General features: G+C 45.6%; 1 protein-coding gene across 2 annotated transcripts; it reads left to right on the forward strand.

Annotated features, from left to right (window-relative positions):
• The first annotated feature begins 134 nt into the window (after positions 1-134).
• On the forward strand, positions 135-19,582 carry RBFA (ribosome binding factor A). 2 transcript variants are annotated; one of them, XM_075921117.1, is made up of 7 exons: positions 135-451; positions 2,926-2,968; positions 6,305-6,485; positions 12,947-13,055; positions 14,851-14,935; positions 18,556-18,629; positions 19,140-19,582. In XM_075921117.1, the coding sequence occupies exons 1-7, from the start codon at positions 249-251 to the stop codon at positions 19,540-19,542; spliced, it is 1,098 nt and encodes a 365-aa protein (XP_075777232.1). In that variant the 5' UTR covers positions 135-248; the 3' UTR covers positions 19,543-19,582. The 2 variants fall into 2 exon arrangements, with proteins under 2 accessions (XP_075777232.1, XP_075777233.1); XM_075921118.1 differs by having other exon boundaries at positions 159-451; positions 2,930-2,968.

The following is a 19,582-nucleotide window of genomic DNA, read 5'->3' on the forward strand; positions in this document are numbered from 1 at the left end:
AGCGCCAGGCCCAAGGCTCCTTTCTGAGGGGTGGAGGGCAGAGGCCATGCCCGCTGGGGGGAACGTGGGACCCGGCTGGAGCTGAGAGCAACTGCGAGGGGAGCAGCGGCTCCTCCTCCCGCTTGGGCGGGCGCAGCTGCGTCTCCGCCAGCGGCTGGCCTAGCGCCTCCTTTACAGTGTTTCACGCCGGGCAGGCCGTAGCTCCCCGCCCGGCTGCAGTGTCCCAGGCGCGGCGCGCTCGCTGCAGCATGTGGGGGGCAGGCGGGGGGCCCCTATGGCGCCAGCTGCGAGCGCTCGCACCCGGCGGGGCCCAGCGGCGGAACCCAGCGAGCGGCGGCGGGGCGGAGGCCGGCGCGGGCGCTTTGCTGGCGGGCGGATTTCGGGCTCTGCACGGGTCCGCCGGGCTCTGCGGCTCCAAGAACCTGCTCAAAAAATTCGCTTCCAAAACCAAGTAAGTGCCCGGGCTGCCCGCGGGATCCCCTTTGCCCCGGAGCTGCGCCTGCCTTTGCCTCAGCGCTTCTGCCTACATGGGCGCCCCCTTCCAGTGGCGTGCAGGGACACTTGGGAAGGGACCTCACGAGGCCGTCTAGTGGTCCCACCTCAAAAGTCTCCTGTGACCCCTTCTCGGTTAATATTAAACCGTGTCCTGAATTCCCTCCCCTCTGCTTTCTTGTTGTTTACACTTAAGCCGTTTTGCGGTGCGGCTTCTCCTGCTTTGCGCCCACTGCCCCAGGGAGGTGTCTTTCAAAACTTCAGGAGAGAAGCCAGTGCTGCGTCCTACCCCTATGTTTTTTTGCAGTCCGAGTGACTTAATCTACAGCGTGTGCTGACTGCTAAACTCCTAAACTAAAAGGATTTGCGGACACAAATTATACTAACGTGGGGTTAAGGTTGAGGGACGTGGGAATCTAGGGCACGTGCATTATAGATGTTTTGTCAGGGCTATTCCTACTGATACACTAACTACTTAGCTGTGTGGGTCACAGTGAAATCTGGAGCACCAAATTGCAGTGGTGGCCAGTGGTGTGAGCCTGTGGACCCGAGGGCTCAGGAGGAGCCGCTGGCTGGAGAGAAGTGGCATTTCCCCCTTTTGTGGTGCAAGGGGCAACTGCTGCATCTCTCCAGTCACCTGTTGCTTTGCCTGAATCCTCAGGCCTGTCGGCATATGCCTCTTCTTATTGCCTATACCTGCCACCTGCTCCTGAGACTGCAGGTGAGCGTCCCTGCCCTGTAGTGATCCTGTGCCTTACAGTTTCTGCCTCAGTAACCCCTTCCTCTGCAGAGTGACCCCACGCCCATGGGGAGCAGTGCAGGTGCTGGTCTGCGTAGGGCACCAGCATTGCTATGGACAGCCCTGTGTTTTGTAATTATCCCAAAGCCATATGCATGGTAATACACATGGGCTGCGTCTAGACTGGCATGAGTTCGCGCAAATACTTTTAACGGAAAAGTTTTTCTGTTAAAAGTATTTCCGCAAAAGAGCGTCTAGATTGGCACGGATGCTTTTGCAGAAAAAGTGCTTTTGCGCAAAAGCATCCATGCCCTGTATAGACGTGCTTTTGCACATTACAAAGTCAGTGCTCTTGCACAAATTCAAGCAGCCAGTGTAGACAGCTGGCAAGTTTTTGCGCAGTGTAGACACACCCGTGGAGGTAAGTCTAATCACCTTAAATCTAATGATCCTGCAATAACCACAGTAAGGCATTTTAATAGTTGCGGTCCCTGATTAAATTTATTTGTAAAGACACGTTAGGACTCAACATTTCTCAAATGTGGCCACGTGGCCAGAAAGGCCTTTTTTTTTTTGGGTGGCCACAATCTCTTGAGCTATGATTTGGAAGGGAGGCAAAGACGAATCTGCTTCCCCAGAGCCACCAACATGGATTGGGCCTTACCACTCTGGAGCCCACTAGTATGAGTGACCCACTTTCTCCAGGGGCAGTGAGATCCAGGCCTCTGGCTTTAACCCTGGTGTGGCAGGCTTCAACTGTGGGGCTCCAGGTTTCCACTGCTCAGAGATGGGAGCTGTCCCCAAGCCACAGGGCTTTGGACTCTGGTGCTGGTCCTGAGCTCACCAACACCATCATTCCTGGCCTCTCCCTCATCTGGCTCATCCCTCACTGCTGCCCTGCTTACCTCTCCATCCAAGGCTTAATTCTCCCCACTCCTCCTCTCTCCTGGCTTGCCGGGTTAAGTAATATTTGTATGTTTATTAATATAACTTTTCACTGCCTCCCTGCTAACTAACATGTCTGTTGCTGAGAAAAGTAATATTAACAAACATGCAAATATCACTTTTCACAGATGCAGACTTAGTAGCTAATAAGTCTAAAAAGAAAACTCAACCAAAGCAAGAAACAACAAAAAGGACAAGACTATGCAAAGCGCTTTGTGTTTCTATTCTGTTGGGTTCAAAAAGGAAATAGAGACAACTGTAGTCATTTTTATTACTGAGTCTACAAAAAAAAACCTACATAGATAAATTACGATTTGGACCTGTACATTTATTTCCTTTTCCTAAAGTTAACCAGATATTTTAAGAAAAATGGTCAGAGTGGCCACCAGCAAGAGTTGATGATGGCTGCAGTCTGAGGTCACCAACAAAATTGTTTTGAGAACCCCTGTGTTAGGTTCTTTCAGTTTCTTCGGCCAGGTCTATAGTACAGGGAGAGGTCAGCGTAAGTTACACAATTCTGGCTACATAAATAACATAGCTGGAGTTGACATACTTTAAGCCAAACTTTGCTGCCGTTCCCACAGCTGGAAGTCACTTCCCTTACTCCTCATGACAAGGAGTACCATGGTCGACGTTCAATTTTAACAGCGTTCAATTTAGCGGGTCATTTTATTTATGAAGATATTTCTCCAGAGGAGAATGGCACTTAAGTATACATGTATGTCTAATTTTTTTTCTCTTTTGAAAAGAAAGAAGTTTTGGTATGACAGCCCTACATTGGGGTCTCATCTGGTAAGTGCAAATTTTGAGAGTTTAAAGAAGTGCCATCTTTGTGTCAAGTGGGGCAAATGTATGCTTTTATAAGCATATGCAACTTTTAAAATGCATTTATTTACTACCAAGAAACATCAGAATTTTAGAAATAAAGACTAGCAATCTCTTTATCTATGGAATAGATAGAGCAGTATTGTTCTGTTACAATGCTGTAAATGTGCCCAGTCTTCTACAAACCTAGGAAGACAAATATCTGTCCTAAGGAGTTTAGTTTTAGGTTCTAATCCTGGAAACACTTATGCACATCAGTATTTTTACACACATAATGCCATTAAATTGAAGCTCTGACAACAGAAACTGAGACCTAAATCAGGCATGTTATAAGAGAGTAGAAGAAAGATTGCTGCAGAAAATATTGGTTTGATTTAAGCTTCACACACATTTTGTTAGTTTCAAGTTTTTGGTGTTTATCATCTTGTTTGTTTTGTGGGGTGTAGGTTTTTTGTTTTGTAATGCTAGTCACAGAAGCTACAAGCATTTTTGTTGCACTTCTTCAGACCTGCTGAGGAATAAACCTGGACAAAGAGTAAGCTGGAGCGGTATTTCTTTTGGGGTTGGTTATTGGTACAAATTCTTAAGAATAAGGATGCACACACATGCTGGCAGTTTGGAGGCAGGCTGCAAGTGCAATGTAGATTACTTTTGATTTCGTTGGTGGCTGGCGTGCTGGCCAGGCATCAGTTTCCCGGAAACTTGACCATGATGTTCCTTGGGAGATCCCTTTGAATCTGTAGGAGGCTTTACTTTCTCTGGGCCTGTCCCAGGTTTCTGCTGTGATATTACATTTTGTCCGAGAGAGGGATTTTCTGGCCTCTTCTCAGTTAATTTATCTGCTTGCAGGGTCTTTGTCTACCTTAAAAGGTCACGGATCCTAAACTGCCGTTCTGGCTGGGTATTTCTCACTCACACCTCGCACACATTCCACAGGTTACATCCATATTCATATAAGCAATATGGTTTCTAGGTAAGTAACCAGAAACCTACCATAAATTGAATTACGTGACATACTAAACGGAGGGCCCTAATGTAAATATTATGGGTTAACAAGGGGAAAGCAGAGGAGTATGCCCAGTTAGACGCCAGAGGTGGGGGGAGGGTCATGTCCAACTGGTTACAATTTTCACAAAGTTTCTAGAATTTTCTTGTCTGAGGCTCACTGGAAAAGCTCACATTTTAGCCTTGCAGTTATTATTTAAAAAATGGTTGTATGTGACCTCCTGTTCTGTCTAAGGTGGCGCTATCCTGGCCATTCTTTCATGCCTGATCTCTATTAGGGATGTAAAAGGTTAACCGGTAAGCCTCACGCTTAAAGGGTGAGACTTACCGGTTCTGGATAATGGGTAGGGACTGGAGCAGCTGCTGCCTGCCCTGGGCAGGGGCGCTCCTTCAGCCCCGTGGGGCCCACTGCAGGCAGGTGCTGCTCCGGCAGATTGGCTGAAACAGTCCCTATCTGTGGCGGAGTCGGCCTGACCCGGCCACGTCGCTGCAGGTTATGTGCTGTAGCTTCCTGGAGAGGTTTTGCTGCAGCTTAGCCACTAAGATGTTTAGTGATCGCATAGTTACCTTTTTAAACAACTTTTTACATCCCTAATCTTTATACATATTCAATTCTAAGCGGCAGTCTTGCAGAGGTGTATGAACGGTGTTACTAAATCAATGGGGACTTTTCAAATTGCATTGAGTTAAGCATGTGAAGAGTTTACTAGAACTGTGGTGCTGGTTTTCAGCACATAGGCTTATAAACATAGCTCAGACATTCCCTTCATCTTCAGGTCTGGGGAAGAAAGTACTCTGTAGTTCAAAAGCTTTCACCAATAAAAGTAGCTCCAAGAAAAGATATTACTTCATGCACAGCCATTCTTTCCATAGGACGGTTCTGGGCAACTGCCATGGGTCTGGGTTTTGGGGGCTCCAGGCAGCCTGAAGGTTTATCGGGGAGCCTGGCAGCAAGGTTGGGCCCATCCCAGAAATCACAGGTGTTGGCAGGAAGAGGAGTGACTTGGCCCCAGCCCACTTTACTCCCCTGGCGCCCAGCCATGTTGTACTCCGGTGAGAGGGCTTGAGGGAGGGATGGACCCAACCTGCGCTTCCACCCCGCACTCAACCGGGGTGATGGAAAGCGGAGCAACATGGCAGGTAGCTAGCAGAGTAGAGCGGACTAGGGTCAGTTGCTTTGCTTTGCCCTGCTGCCGGTGAGGCTGGGCCTGACCCTGCTGCCAGTGCCAGGCCCTCTACTAATCTCCCAGGCGGTGTCACTTGGGGAAGACTTTGGGTGAAGGTTGGGATGGGAGCAGGGCAGAGCAGGGCCAGGAAGATGTGGGGCAGAGCAGGGGCACGGGCTTGGGAGAAGAGGTGGAGCAGGGAAGCAGCAGGATCAGACCTGGGGCAGAGGAGAGGGCTGACACAGGCCCTGTACCTCCCTAGGGATGGTCCTGACCTCCCCTACCCAGTCTCCCTTACAAACAAGCATAAGTTTTCCATCTAGACTCTTGGGCTGTGGTAAGGGATGTTAAATTTAGATTAATCAGCTAATCGAATAGTCTCCCCAGCGTTGTTGCTACACTTCAAAGCACTGCGGGGAGCACGGGGCCAGCAGGGGACTCAAGCTGACCCCGGACTCCATGCGGCGCAGCCGCTTTGAAACACTGCATGCAGCCCAGGGCCAGCTGAGGATTCCCCTCTGGCCCTGGGCTCCATGTAGAGCTGCCACTTTGAAGCACTTCCTCCTCTCCCCCTCATTGCTGCCTCTTTCTGATAGGGGCAGGGCGGGGGGGGAGGGTGCGGGAGGTGGAAATAACTAGTCGACTAGTCGTTCACATCCCTAGGCTGTGGATAACTATCCACAAGAAAGTTAACCATGATAATCCTTCTTTAGCAACCTTCTGATTGTAATTGTTTTAATTTCCTACTGATAGGCTCCAAATTAAAATCAGTGGCCTATAGAGGAGAATCATTAACAAGTTTTTCAGTCACTGGAAAGTTCATGTTCAAATTATTCTACGAAAAGCATGTTATGCACTTATTTTCCTGGATACTGCAAAATCTAACCTATTAGGTTTTATCTAAAGTGCAATTTGAAAAGCAAACTTTAAAAAATTCTGATTATATTCACTCCATTTTAGAACACAGATTTGCTGAACATGGCTACATTAAAGAAGCTGCAAAATAAATCTTGAATAGAATACTTTTTAAGATCACACGTATTTACTGATAAAATTGAAAAGTAGTAGAATTACAAAAAGTTTTGTACATTTATCTAGACTATTTCTTAGCTAATATTTTTGTTTTTAAAAGGTGTACAAATCATCCCGGTTGGCCACTATACTAAAGACTACTCAGCAGAAAACTAGGAAAGAAGACACAATACGCAAAAGGGTCTTAAACTCCCTCCTGTATAAAGCTGTGACGGACCTGATGAGCACCTGTGAAATCAGTCAAGAGGTTTATGACCTCAGGTTGGAACTCACCAAGGCAAGTACAAAAGCTATAGCTCATGCAAAGCCATTTTGATTAAGGTGTGCGACAAGGTAATACAATACAGTAATTCCTCATTTAACACAGTAGATACATTTCAGGAAATGATCGTGCTAAGTGAAAATGTGTTATGTGGGGTCAATTTTCCCATTGAAAATAATGAAAAAGGTGGGGATTGCGTTTCAAGCGCACGTGCGCTCGCAGCTCCAGCCTGCACTTGTTAGCAGCTAGGACCGGGACGTAAGGTTGGGGGAGAAAGGGGACTGGGTTATGGCTCGGAGGGGAGGTGTTTGGCTCTGGAGAAGGGAAGGGAAGGACAGGGGAGGAGGCTTGCGGCCGGCAGTTGGGTTTCCCCAGCTGGCCGGTCACCAGCAGTTGCCTGGGGCTTCCTCTGCCTCCTTACAAAGTTGGTTGGTTTGCTGCTTGCAGTGCAGTTCCTGGCCAAAGGGGGTCACCGGGGAACTGCACGGTGAGCGGCAAACCTCCACTTGTTTTGTAAGGAGGCAGGGGAAGCCTCGCACAGCTGCTGGCCACCGGCCAGACCTAGGGGAAATCGTGTTATTGCAGGGACGGGGTCATGTTGTTTGAAAAATGTTCCCTAAAAAAAAAATGGTGCTATCGCGAGAACGTGTTAAGTGGGCACATGTTAAGTGAGGAATTACTGTATTCAAAAACAACTTTTAGGCCCCAGTCCTGCATTCTGATCTAAGCGGATAAATTGCTGCACCATGTAGATGTCACTGTCTTCCATGATGCTCAGTGAGGGAACAGCAGTTTGCCTGGCAGGATTACAGCACATGGTCAGAGACTTAGGCTGTGTTTACATTAGGAATGCTTGCCAGTATGGCTATGCGCATATACTATGCCTGCAAACGGCTCCCTGTGGGACAGTTTATACTGGCAAAAATGCAGTTGGTTGGTATAACTGCTGTGACATATTCTTTATGGAAATATTCTTATGAATAAGAATATGACATAACTCAAATATACTTTATGCAAAAATCTCATGTAACATATTTTAATTTATAATTTGCTGAATGTGTATATTCTGTTTGTGTGCATATATCATTCCTGTATTTGAAGTTAGAAATATGAAGTATAAAGCTTTTTACTAATCTAGACGGGCTAAGTGAGGGCCATTAGTAGTACTCAAAGAGCTTAATGGTCTGGTACTCGGGACAATGATCTATGGATAGTCTTGCTTTTCCTGTGGCCAGGTCATCTGATGGATGCTGTTGTGACGGGGCGCCTCCGCCCTGCATTGGAAGCAACCCCGAACCCCGAGGCATGGAGCCCGGGGGGGCGGGGTTCAGTGGGGACGGGAATGCGCTGGGAAGCCCTAGTCAGGGAGCAGCTGGGGGGAGCGCACGTGTCAAAGCAGGAAACGCGGCCCGCCCGCAGATGACGTCGCCCGTGACGTCACGCTGGGGGCGCCGAAGGGTGGGGGTGGGGACGCTGGGGGAGGGCCGTCCCCGGATGCCACGGCGGGGAATTTAAAAGGGCGTGGGGAAGCGGAAGAGGGGGAGGAAGGAAGGAGAGGCAGAGAGACCAGCAGACAGGAAGGAGTAGAGACCAGAGCACGGAGCGGTTTGCGGGGAGACATGGGACGGGATGGCAGTGGTGAGTCCTGGCCCCGACCCAACAGGCCAGAACTAAACACAGGACGGGGAAAGAAGTGGCCCAGGGCAGGGCCGTGGAACCCATGAGTGGAGGGGTTTAGAGGCTACGGCCCCCTCCACTGAGCAGGGACTATGGTCCCCGCCTTAGGGCCCTGGGCTGGGGCTCGGAGAGAGGGAGGGCCCGAATCCCCTTTCCCCGTCCCTGGGGCGAACCAAGCAAACGCGCCAAGGGTGAGGCCACCAGGCGTTTTGACCGTCAGACCAGTTTGGAAACATATATTGGTGAACATTGACATAAGAGGGTAGAGACCGATTAGAATGGAGCCGTGGCCAGCGGTGTGTGGAAGCAGTTATGACTTTGGGTGTGGGGGACATAACCCCAAGGGGAGAACTTGTAACAGCTGTATTTTTTTTCACTGGAAGTATGAAAAAGTTTAAACTGGAATACAAGGAATTCTCACCTTGGGCAAAAACTCTATAGGTGGGGAACCAGATAGCAGGTACTGCTGTCAGACATCAGGGCACCCCTGTTTTAACATCTAAGATGTCTACTGCAACCACCTGGAACTGAATATTAAGAAGGATCAGGCCCAAGTAGGGAGGCATCCCACTTTGTGAGAGATGATTATTCAAACTACTGTTAAGATAAGGAATTACATGTAACAAGTTTCTTAGGGTATGTCTACACTAGCCCCCTAGTTCGAACTAGAGAGGCTAATGTAGGCATTCGAAGTTGCAAATCAAGCCCGCGATTTAAATATCCCGCGCTTGATTTGCATCTTCCCGGCTGGTCGCCATTTTTTGAAATTTACAAGTCCGGACAAACTGCCCGCGTCTACACGTGGCAGGGACCCGGTATTTCGAATTAAAGCCCTAAATCGAACTACCTGTTATTCCTCCTTATATCTTCTTTGTTGGGGGATTCCTGTGTTCCTAAGTGGTTTTCTGAATCTCTGTGGGGGCTAATGCGTCTTTTAACACTTTTCAAAATTTGAGAGAGGGGTTCTCATAAAACGGTTTTTCTCCTGATAGAATTATATATATATATAAGGAATTACTGATATTGACATATTATAGCATGTCTTATGCTTATTCTGTCTTCCTCTGGGAGTGGGGCAAGATGGTGTGTGCAGAAGTGAGCTCTGAAAAATCTTAACATTTGCTTTGGATTCATATTTGGAGGATCCTCTGTTTATTACCACTCTTCATTGCAACTCTTATAGTCCTGTATTGGCCATCAGATTTCCAATTAGGAAAAGAGGATACATCCTCATCAGTACTGTTCCATAATTCACGACCGGGGTTAATCTCTCCCTTTTCCTGAGAGATTTACACAAAGACCAAAACACTCAACCCTGGCCTAGAAATACATTTTTTATATTGTCTAACCAGTAAAATATCATCATATCCTGGAAAATTCAGGTTTGTGTGTGTTGTGTACTTTTTTAAGAGAACTACATTTAAGTTTGGTGTGAAAATGCGTCCTAGTACCTGAAGATGAATTGGGATTTGAATCTTGAACTGACTTTTTTCAAGTCCTGTAAAGATGTGTGCACATTGCAGAAATGATATTGTCCTCTGTGGTCTTGAGGAAGTATATTGTAATTCCTTCTAGCCTGATTGCAAGGGTTTTCCCTTTGCTGGAAGATGCTTGCCCTGTTGTTTTGTAATGAAGGAAGAGACCATGGTGTTCTTATTGCAGACTGTGGGCTGTCCCACAGATAGCAATTGTAGGGGAGAGACTTCAGTATTGATATAATTTGACTAATATGTTTGCAAGCTTTTTTATATTAAATCAATTAAAAACTTGTGTTATTTAGTATTAATATATAGCTACAAGTGTGTTGCAGTCCGGAAGCTTAGTATGTTTGGCACATAAGTACACTTGAACCTCTAATCTGGCAACTCTGGAAAACGGGGTGCACTGAATTAAAGATTTTGCTGAGCCATGGGTGTGCTGTGGGGTCTGAGTGTGAGGGAGTTGGGGTAAGGCACTTACTGGGCACCCTGTTCTCAGGGGCACATGTGGCTCTGCATCCCCACTGCTATGGAAGCAGCAGGGAGAACCTGCAGGCCTCTTCCCTCCCTGCTGCTCCATGAATGCTGGAGCGCACAAGGGCTCTTCCCATACCTGTGGTGAGGGGGGGCATACACACATGGCCTCCTACCTCCCCACTGCTTGCAGGGCTGGGGAGGCTTGGGCCAGCTCGAGCCATGGGACCTCTTCCCTCCCTGCTGCTCCCGGGATGCTGGAGCACACATACTCTTCCCTATCCTGTGGTGAAGGGGGTGCATGCACTCTGCTCCTCCTCCTCCCCTCCCCGTGGTGGGAGTGGGGCCTCAGCGGAGGCAGCGGGGTGTAGCTAGGGTTGGGGACTGGCCTGCCTCCCCCTAGAATAGGGGTGGGCAATAATTTTTTGCCAGGGGCCACTTCAAAAATTTTTGAAGTGGCCCCGAGGTGCACTGGAATAGGTGGGGCCTTAAAAGGAAGGGGCGGGGCTAAGATGCTCCCTACCCCCAGATCATGATTGGTCTAGGAGTGGGGGAGCACGGGAAGTCCCTTCCCATCGCCAGGGGAATGGGTGCTTAGTGGGAAGGGGGGGCAAAGGGGCTCCTCCACCTCCAGACCAATCAGAGCCTGGGGGCGGGGGAGCACTCAAAGCCTCCTGCCGCCTTGCTGGGAACATGCGGTGCTTTGAAGCGCCGCATGCTCCTGGCAGGGCGGAAGAAACTTCATGCATTTCCCTGCCCCCAGCCCTAATTGGCTTGGGGGCGGAGGAGCAGTAGAGCCTCCGCAGGCTGGATCAACCTGCTTGGTGGGCCAAATCTGGCCCATGAAGGCCCTTTTGCCCACCCGTGCCCTAGAAACTTCTCAAGTCTTCTCAAATGTTCTCTGTGACAGACAACATGACAGACACCTCTCCTTTTATAATAATATAGATTACTTTGTGTCCAAAAATTTAAAGTTACCTCTTTCCACCCACAGAGCATTTCTCAGTGAGAGAAATATAATAGCCTACAATGGATTGTAAAGTAAAAGTCCTTGGACTCCACATTATCAAGGTACTGGAGTCTAGTTTCAGAAATAGCTCTGCTGGAGAGGAGCACACTAATGCAGGAAGTTGACTGGCAATCCAGTAGAGAAGATCAACAAGGAGTGTTCTTAAAAAGAAGCCATACAAAAAAAAGTATGCCATGTTCCTGTATTTCACAATTTCAGAAGATAACTGCGTGTTTAAAGAACTCTCTCTCGTGTTGTTTTTCCATGATCTTGTCTCTTCTGAACAATAATCTCTACACCTTGTAGGTGAAACTGAACTAGCATTTTCAGGAGAAATGCCTCTAAATACTGAATTTGGTTTTTAAAGCAAGGAAAACAACTTTTAATATATTTTGGATAGAATCTTTATACCATGTTGCTTAGGGGCTTTGTTGCCATGTAACACAGCTGAAATGTTGTTATGCTGCAGGGTAGAGCTGCCTATATTTTTATAATTTCATATGATCATTTCTAGCTTATGTTTTCTTCCTTTTTAAAAATAAGCAGAACTGTGTAAAGAAGTTCGAGTCCAGAAAAATTCTGTTCTTCCTACCAAATGTTTTAAGTGTACATTAAATTTAAAATCTTACATAGGGTTCAACCCTGCGAACTCTGTACGCGCTCATGAGAGTAGTCCTATTTAAATTGATGTCAGTGGGACTACTCACATGAGTAAAATTATTCATGTGCATAAATGTATGCTGGATTAGGCTTGATTTGCTGGTTGGGGACTGTCCAATTTGCTGCTTAAGAAACAAAGTGATCAAGGGTGTATGTTCTGGAGAAGCGAGTCTCTCCTTAAGGGGGAGAGGCTACAGGGGAGGACACATGGTACAGTATGTGGTACAGGCATGCATAAGGAGAATAAGGAATGGCCTAGCCGGTCCCTTGGGAAACAGTTCTGCTGCTGGAGAGACTAGCAATGTTACCTTATCCTATATCATATTTTACTCTGATAATTTTAGTCTTTGGGAAAATACTTATTCTTACCAAATTGATTTTTTTTCTTTTAGCCAATGTCTGTAGATAGCTACTTAGTAGAAAAATTGGTTTCTAAGATAAGCTGTACTGCTTAGCCTTTGAATTCCATCTCTTAATGAATAGCTTTATGCTTCTCTCTTTCCTCAACCATTTTTTTTTGTGAGACCCGTATGTTGTTCAAGCTGCATCTGCAGAATTTTGCTGAACCCGCTATCTCAGAGTAATGTTCTCTAAGACGCCTGCTAGCTTGGATGAAGGGGAAATTTATAGCAGACAGAAACTTTTAAATATATGAATGAAATTCTGAAAAAGTACATTGCTTTAAGTTTTTCTTCTGTCATCCTTCAGTAGTAGAAGTGACAACCATCTGAATTTAACCCAGATGGTTAAAGACTGTTACTGCATTGATTATCTAAATTCATATAGTATTAACTAACAGTTGGGATTCAGTTTGACATATTTTGTACCAGTGCAGGTTCTTCTGAATGATAATGGAGAAAGAATCTCATTTCTTCCAAAACACTGCTATGAAACAGCAGGCTGAAAAGAACCAAAGTTTGGCTTACTTTCCTTCTTCCTTTTCCCAGCGAGTGCCTGCTTTCTAACAACTATATCTAGAAATAATAAATATCCTTTCTAGACTTGTTTGTATTATGATAGCACTTGCCTTTTACTAAGTGCTGTCCAGATATTACAAAAACCCTTTCTCTACCTAAGTTTGTATACCATAACTAGGTTGCTTTATAATTGCTTTTTCCTCGAGTCTGAATGCTTTACTACATGAAGCTTGTATTTATAAAAATCTGTGCATTTTGCAGGTAGCCCTGGCTCCAGACTTCTCAGCATGTCGTGTGTATTGGAACCCTGCTGAAAGTGCACTGGAAGATGAGCGTATTGAAAACATTTTACAGAAAAGTGCCCCAATTATAAGGTACTGCCCTCAGGCCAGGCCGGACCCCTGCCCCTAGCTTCCCCACAAAGGCTCCATTTAGGGATGGTGGGAGGGACTGAAGTCCCCTCTCCTGAGATTCATACCAGGATGCTGCTTGCTTTTCCGCATCCCATCACTATCAGAGCGAGAGGAAAGCACACAGTATGCATGCATTCCTCTCGCTGCTAGATGGTGAGGGGAGGGGGCAGAGCAGTGAGGCACTCAAGCTGTGCTCTTTCCTCTTGATCCCTGATTGTGAGGGGAAGAGGAAGAAAAGCAAGCAGCGTCTTGGTGTGAATCTTGAAGGAGGGGGCTTCAAATGCCCTGCCTTTACTTAAATGGCACCCACACACACACCTGCCACCTCTGCCCTGAGGCCCCCCCCGATGCCTGCACACCCCCTGCCCTAAGCCCCTCCATGCCCAACTCTGACCCTTGCACCTTTCCACATGTACCTCAACCCTCTGCTCTGAGCCCCTCCTCACCTGCCCAACTCTGACTCCTGCAGCCCCCAAACCCTCAGCACCTTGTGCTAACCCCTCCCTCCACATCCCCAATCCCCTGCCCTGACTCCTGCACCCCACACATCCCTCCTTTTCCTAAGCCCCATACAAACCTCAGCCCCCTGCCCTGAACCTCCCACACTCCATTTCACACTTAAATTTATTTCAGGTACTGTCCTATCACAACCCTCCTGCCACCCGCCTACTGGTGAAGTGGGGGGGGAGTTGTGATATGACAGCACCTATAAGAAATGTAAATTATTTTCACTCCTGCTAATCGTTAGCTTGTAAAAGGTAGTAGCAGCCTGGAACAGCACAAGACAGAAAATCCAGGATCTGCAACTACCTGCTTACCCGTCTGTTGAAGCAAAAAACGCTCCTCTCTGTTTAGGCAGCTAACAAACAGCTTTATTAATTAATAAAGCACAGCATGAGCCAACCGTGGTCCCAGCAGAGTCGGGCCCAGTAAGGCTGCTAATACAGTCAATCCTAGTATCTTTATCCCCTTAACCAAACAGTCTGTCGTCAGGGCATCCAATTACAGAAATCATTAATTAAACTTGGAAAAACAAAGCCTTATCAACAAGATGGCGGACAGGTACGAGGGAGTACATCTCCTGTCCCAACCAGCCCAATTAACACACACCAATAGCCTATCCTGTAGGCCTCTTCTCACGGGGTGACAGAAAGTTCACTCTGGTCTACGTGCTTGAGAGAAAAGCTGAAATGGTTTCTGTCATACAAGATGGCTTCTAGCTAAATATGAAAATGGTTTCTACAGCTTCTACACGTCTTTTCTTCACTGAGTTTTTTTCTGTATATTCCTGAAAACTTTTTAGCTGTAAGGAAAGGAATTCATTTTCTCAAGTTTAAAAAAGGTTAAACTGTGTAAGCTTTTTGGTGTACAGAAAATCCTGTATATGTGGGAGCAGTAGAAAATACTCCAGCTGCCCTATAATGTCACATCTTTATGGACACACATGCATTCACTTCACTGAGTTGTTCAGTAACATCGTGGTAGTCTTTGCTTCATTAGCTTTCCTATAGTCTGCATCTTCATCCAACAAAATCGATCTAATTTGCAGCTTGACTTGAGAAATTCTGTTTTTTATGTAACAGAATGCTCCTCTGAAATACTAGAATTTGTCATCTGAACTGATACCCCGTAAGCTTTGCAAACAATACTCATGCTTCACAGTGTTTTTCTTTGCATTTTTATTTAACAAATATTGCGTCTTCCCTAAAGATGCTGTAATTGTTGTTCGTATCTGAAGATATTTTATTTTTTCCAGGCATCATTTGATTACCCATCAGGTCCTGAGAAATGTTCCTCCAATAGTGTTTGTTAAAGACAAAGAAGCTGCAGCTATAAAAGAGGTAAAGTACAATCACTGACTTGGCATGCAAGCATCACATGTTGCAGTGTGTTCCAGAAGAGACATGTAAAAAACACAGAAGAGTTAATAGGTGTAATGTTAAAGTAGGCACATTGTTGCTCACTTATGTCTGTAAAACCATTTAAATCGAAGAACAATTCCCTGTGTCTGACAACAAGCTTTTTCAATGTTTTGATAAGGGTCTTGAATTATTTTGATACTTTGGGGGCAATAGAAAGTAAAGTTAACTTTTTCATTAGTTTTGCTGACTTAATCTGCAACAACTTCTGAAGAGAAGAACAGTGTCTAAAGCTGTTTCCGGAAGATAGATAAACTAACCTAGGAGTGAGACATCAAATAATCTCAAATGAAAGACAGGAAACTACTGTTTCTGTAACTTTATGCCAAAAAAGGAAGCAGAGCAATGTTAATGGTGGCCAGCTGGTTAACTGCATTGCAGCTGGTTCAATTGTTTAATATTTTTTTAAATCCCTGGAATCCAATAGAAACACGGATATTGTATATTGAGGATAATGTCTAACTATAGGTTGCACCTCCCTGGTCCGGCACCCTGGGGACCTAACTGATCCCGGACAAGGGAGTTTGCTGGACCAGAAGAGGTAAAGGAGTGCCAGCCTTCCCACTGCGCTCCCGGTGGCCCTGCCAGTTTTGCTGCCCCGCTTGGCTCAGGCAACCCTGCCATCTTAGCTGCCTGCCACCCCTGCAGGCTCCGGCAGCCCCGCTGGTTCTGCTGTCCTGCCAGCCATTGGCAATCTCTGCTAGTGAAGCTCTCTGGTCCAGCAACATCTGTGGTCCTACTGGACCACAGGTGTTGCAGGTCAGAGATTCCCGAACCACAGAGGTTCAGCCTGTTGAAGCAGCAGGCTTGCAGACCAGGAGAAGTACTTCTAGAGGAGTAATATCCTCTTAGGAATTCATTATGATTGAGTGTGAGTGGACGTGCTATTAGGATTGTGAGAGTCCCATGACTTAGAGAGCACAGTGATACTCTAGAATCTTGTGAAGAATGACTAACATTCAAGAATAACAACATTAAAGATTGAGCTAATTCATGGGTCCTTTCACTTATATTGGCAGACCGTTAGACATAACACTGATATTTATCAGGTTAAATAATTATCATGATTATCCACATCACAGGAACATCCACTGCTCAACTAGAAATCTGGAAGAGGCAGAGTTTCATTTTTTGCCAGTGCAATAGGAATATGAAGTGAATGGCTGATTTTCCTCTGGGCGGGGAGGGTGGGTCTACATTGTAACTGCGATTTTTTTTTTTTGTAGCAGCCCACATAGACAGACTTGTGCTAGCTTAATTGGCGCTAACATGCAATAAATAATAGTGTGGACATGGCTGCATGGGTTCCAAACCCATAATCATTTTTATTGCCATTTTCTGAACCTTTTCCAATGCCAAAATATCTTTTTTGAGATGAGGCGACCAAATCTGTATGCAGTATTCAGGATGGGAGCATAGCATGTTTTTTTCAGAGGCAATAAGATATGTTCTGTCTTCTTCTCTATCCCTTTTTTAATGATTCCTAACATTCTGTTTGCTTTTTTCACCGCCACTGCACACTGAGTGGATGTTTTCAGAGAACTATCCACTATGACTCAAAGATCTCTCTCTTGAGTAGTTGTAGCCAAATTACAGGCAGTCCCCGGGTTACGTACAAGATAGGGACTGTAGGTTTGTTCTTAAGTTGAATTTGTATGTAAGTCGGAACTGGTACATATTGTAGGGGAAACTCTAGCCAAACATTTCTCCAGAGCTCAGTTTTATTCTCCCACACCTCACTTCCATTAGTCCTTTATTCTCAAGCTGAGGTGTCTGCTGAGAAAAGCCGCTCCGCATCTCCCTGGTCTGCTGGGGGGGGGGGCCGCTAGCTTCGCGTCTCCCTGGTCTGCTGGGGGGGAGCAGCTAGTGCGGGGTTGCCTCACCCCGTTTGTAAGTAGGGATCCGATGTAAGTTGGATCCATGTAACCCGTGGACTGCCTGTAGTCCCCATCATATTGTTTATATATAGTTGGGATTATGTTTTCCAATGTTCATTACTTTACATTTATCAACATTAAATTTCATTTGCCATTTTGTTGCCCAATCCGAAAGTGTTGTATTAGGATAAGCCCACCACTGTGAGAGTGACTTTCTAGACCGCCACCACTAAGTGTAGTAATACGGCAAAGTGTAGATACAGTATTGTTCAGTTTAGGGTTATTTAGTTGTCTGTCCTAGCCTTCAGATCTAATTCCTTTATCTCTCCAGAAGTAACACCAGGCTTTCTCAGCAACCTAACAGTGATCACCAGAACACCCAGAATGACCTTTAAATCTCTGCTACAGGACCTATCTTTCAAGCCCATTTTTATATACTTCAAATAAACTAAAAAAACATATCAAACCACCAGTGAAGAAAACTATAAATCATAAAAGAGGGGGAGAGAGAGACTGTTGTTTTTACCTTCTAATAAAAAGAAAATACAAAAAGAGTAAAAGACTGATTAGAGAGGAAAAATTACAGAAAAGGAATATTACAAAATTTGGTAAGTTTTACAACTAAAGGTAACCTATAATGCGCTAAGGATTTACAGTACTGGACAGACTGATCTCTTTAAAAAAAAAAAAAAAAACCAACCCCCTCACACAACTACTACTATTCTTATATGTAAGATTGGGACAGACAATTTCCAAATGGGGGAAGAGAGTGGCAGAATATTTGAAATACATGTACGTTGGTAAAGGGAAGGACATGCAAAAACGAAATGAAGCCAAATCTAAAATGAGTTCTTAATTAACCAAAAGTGAAATTCTCTCTTGGGGCCACATCCAGTATATGCCAAACCCTTGAAAGTTATAGTAGACCATGAATTAATTATTTCATTTGATGTAAAGGTCCCAGTAAGATTTCTACCTTCTGGCAATTCCATAGACTATCTCTATGAAAAGATCCACTCCATTCTAAGCCTAATGTAGAATTATTCCCTACAGGACATTTCATAGAATTTATTGAAAGGTCTTGTCAATTAAGTGGATGACTTTTATTGAAACTAGCATTACCCATCCCATTGTGGCAGTAGACATACACATGGCCCCCTCCCTCCCTGCTGTTCCTCAAGCCGGGGAGGCTTGGGCTGAGGGGCTGCCTCCCTCCCCGCTGCTCCTAGGGAAGCGTAGTGGGGTTGGGTCATATATCCTCTTCTGCTGCTTCAGGGATGCTGGGGTGCGCACACACGTTCTTTCCCTCCCTGTGGTGAGGGGGGCATGCACTGTGCTTAGCTCACTGCTCCTCCTCCTCCGTTCCTCTCCCCTCCCCTGATGAAGGTGGGGCCTCAGCAAAGGGGGTGGGGCTGGGGACCTGCCTCCACCTAGAAACTTCTCAAATGTTCTCTCTGACAGATGGCATGACAGGCTCCTCTCCTTTTATAATAATATAGACTACAGATCAATTTGAAATACTTTCCAGAAACAGAGGGGGACGCAACCACACTGATATGTAAAAGAGACAGACCTGTTCACTGTGTCTCATACTGGCTTATTTTTTTTTGAACGTGATCAGAAGGGTATTAATAGTGGATTTTTTTTTTCCCCAACTGTTTACAGATTGATAGGTTATTGGCAGTTGCGGATTTTGGACCTGAGGGAGAAAAAGAGACTTTGGCTGGAAACAATTTTAGGTGGGGTTTTTTTATTTTGTTTATTAATTGAAGTTGTGCAGCAAGTATTTTCAGTTAGGGATATCTGATTTTAAATAAATATTTGCATTTCTCAAATAATGGGTTGGGATCCTGTTTTAGTGGGGTTGGCAAGACTGGAGTTAAATTTGTTGGGGTTTGGGGCTGAAGCCAGAGTGGTGGGGCTCAAGTTACAGGCCCCCACCCATGGTTGCCACCCTTTGGCTTTGCAGGGCTTGGCTATGCTCAGGCTTTGCTCCTGCAACTGGGCTAGTGTAGTAATTTTTGTTGTCAGAAGAGCATTATGATGCAATGAAATTTGAGATCCACTGGACTCCATTATCACAATGGTCCTTTCTGGCTTTGGAATCTGAGAGTCTAAAAAGGATTTTCCGATCTCCTGATTTCATGAGGTGATCTGCTGTTAAAGAAGCTCAGTATAGGTCATTGTGCCTTAAAGTTTCTTAGTACAGTTTACCATGTGCCTGTTAAAAAATCCTGTTTTCCCTGCAGTGAATCAGCATCTTCAGTGACTGAATCATCTGCTGACACATCAGCTTTGTCCATCTCCTCTAATCTTTTTGGGATCAACCATGAAGTGCTCAATAAGCAAATAATGGAGTACAAGACTATGAAAAGGGTGAAGGACACAGAAGGCATTGGGTGGGCAGAGCAACAGCGGATGCAGCTGGTTGAGATACAAAAGCAAAAGAAAACGAAAAAGAAGAAAATAAGTGATCCCTTTGATAATGATATCACTCCACAGAAATATTTACTGGACAAATACAGTGAAGATTCTTTGGATGGTGACATTGGATTATCTCAAGATAGTGAGCTGGAGAATGAATTACAGGAAGTGGTAGATGAACCAGAGGTAGATGATGGCAGAAATCCATCTACTACAGAACTGAAATGAAATTAAAAAGCCTTTTTTAAAATAAAGTGTTGGTAATGAA

The sequence above is a fragment of the Pelodiscus sinensis genome, chromosome 2 (assembly GCF_049634645.1).
Source record: "Pelodiscus sinensis isolate JC-2024 chromosome 2, ASM4963464v1, whole genome shotgun sequence".
Taxonomy (NCBI): domain Eukaryota; kingdom Metazoa; phylum Chordata; order Testudines; family Trionychidae; genus Pelodiscus; species Pelodiscus sinensis.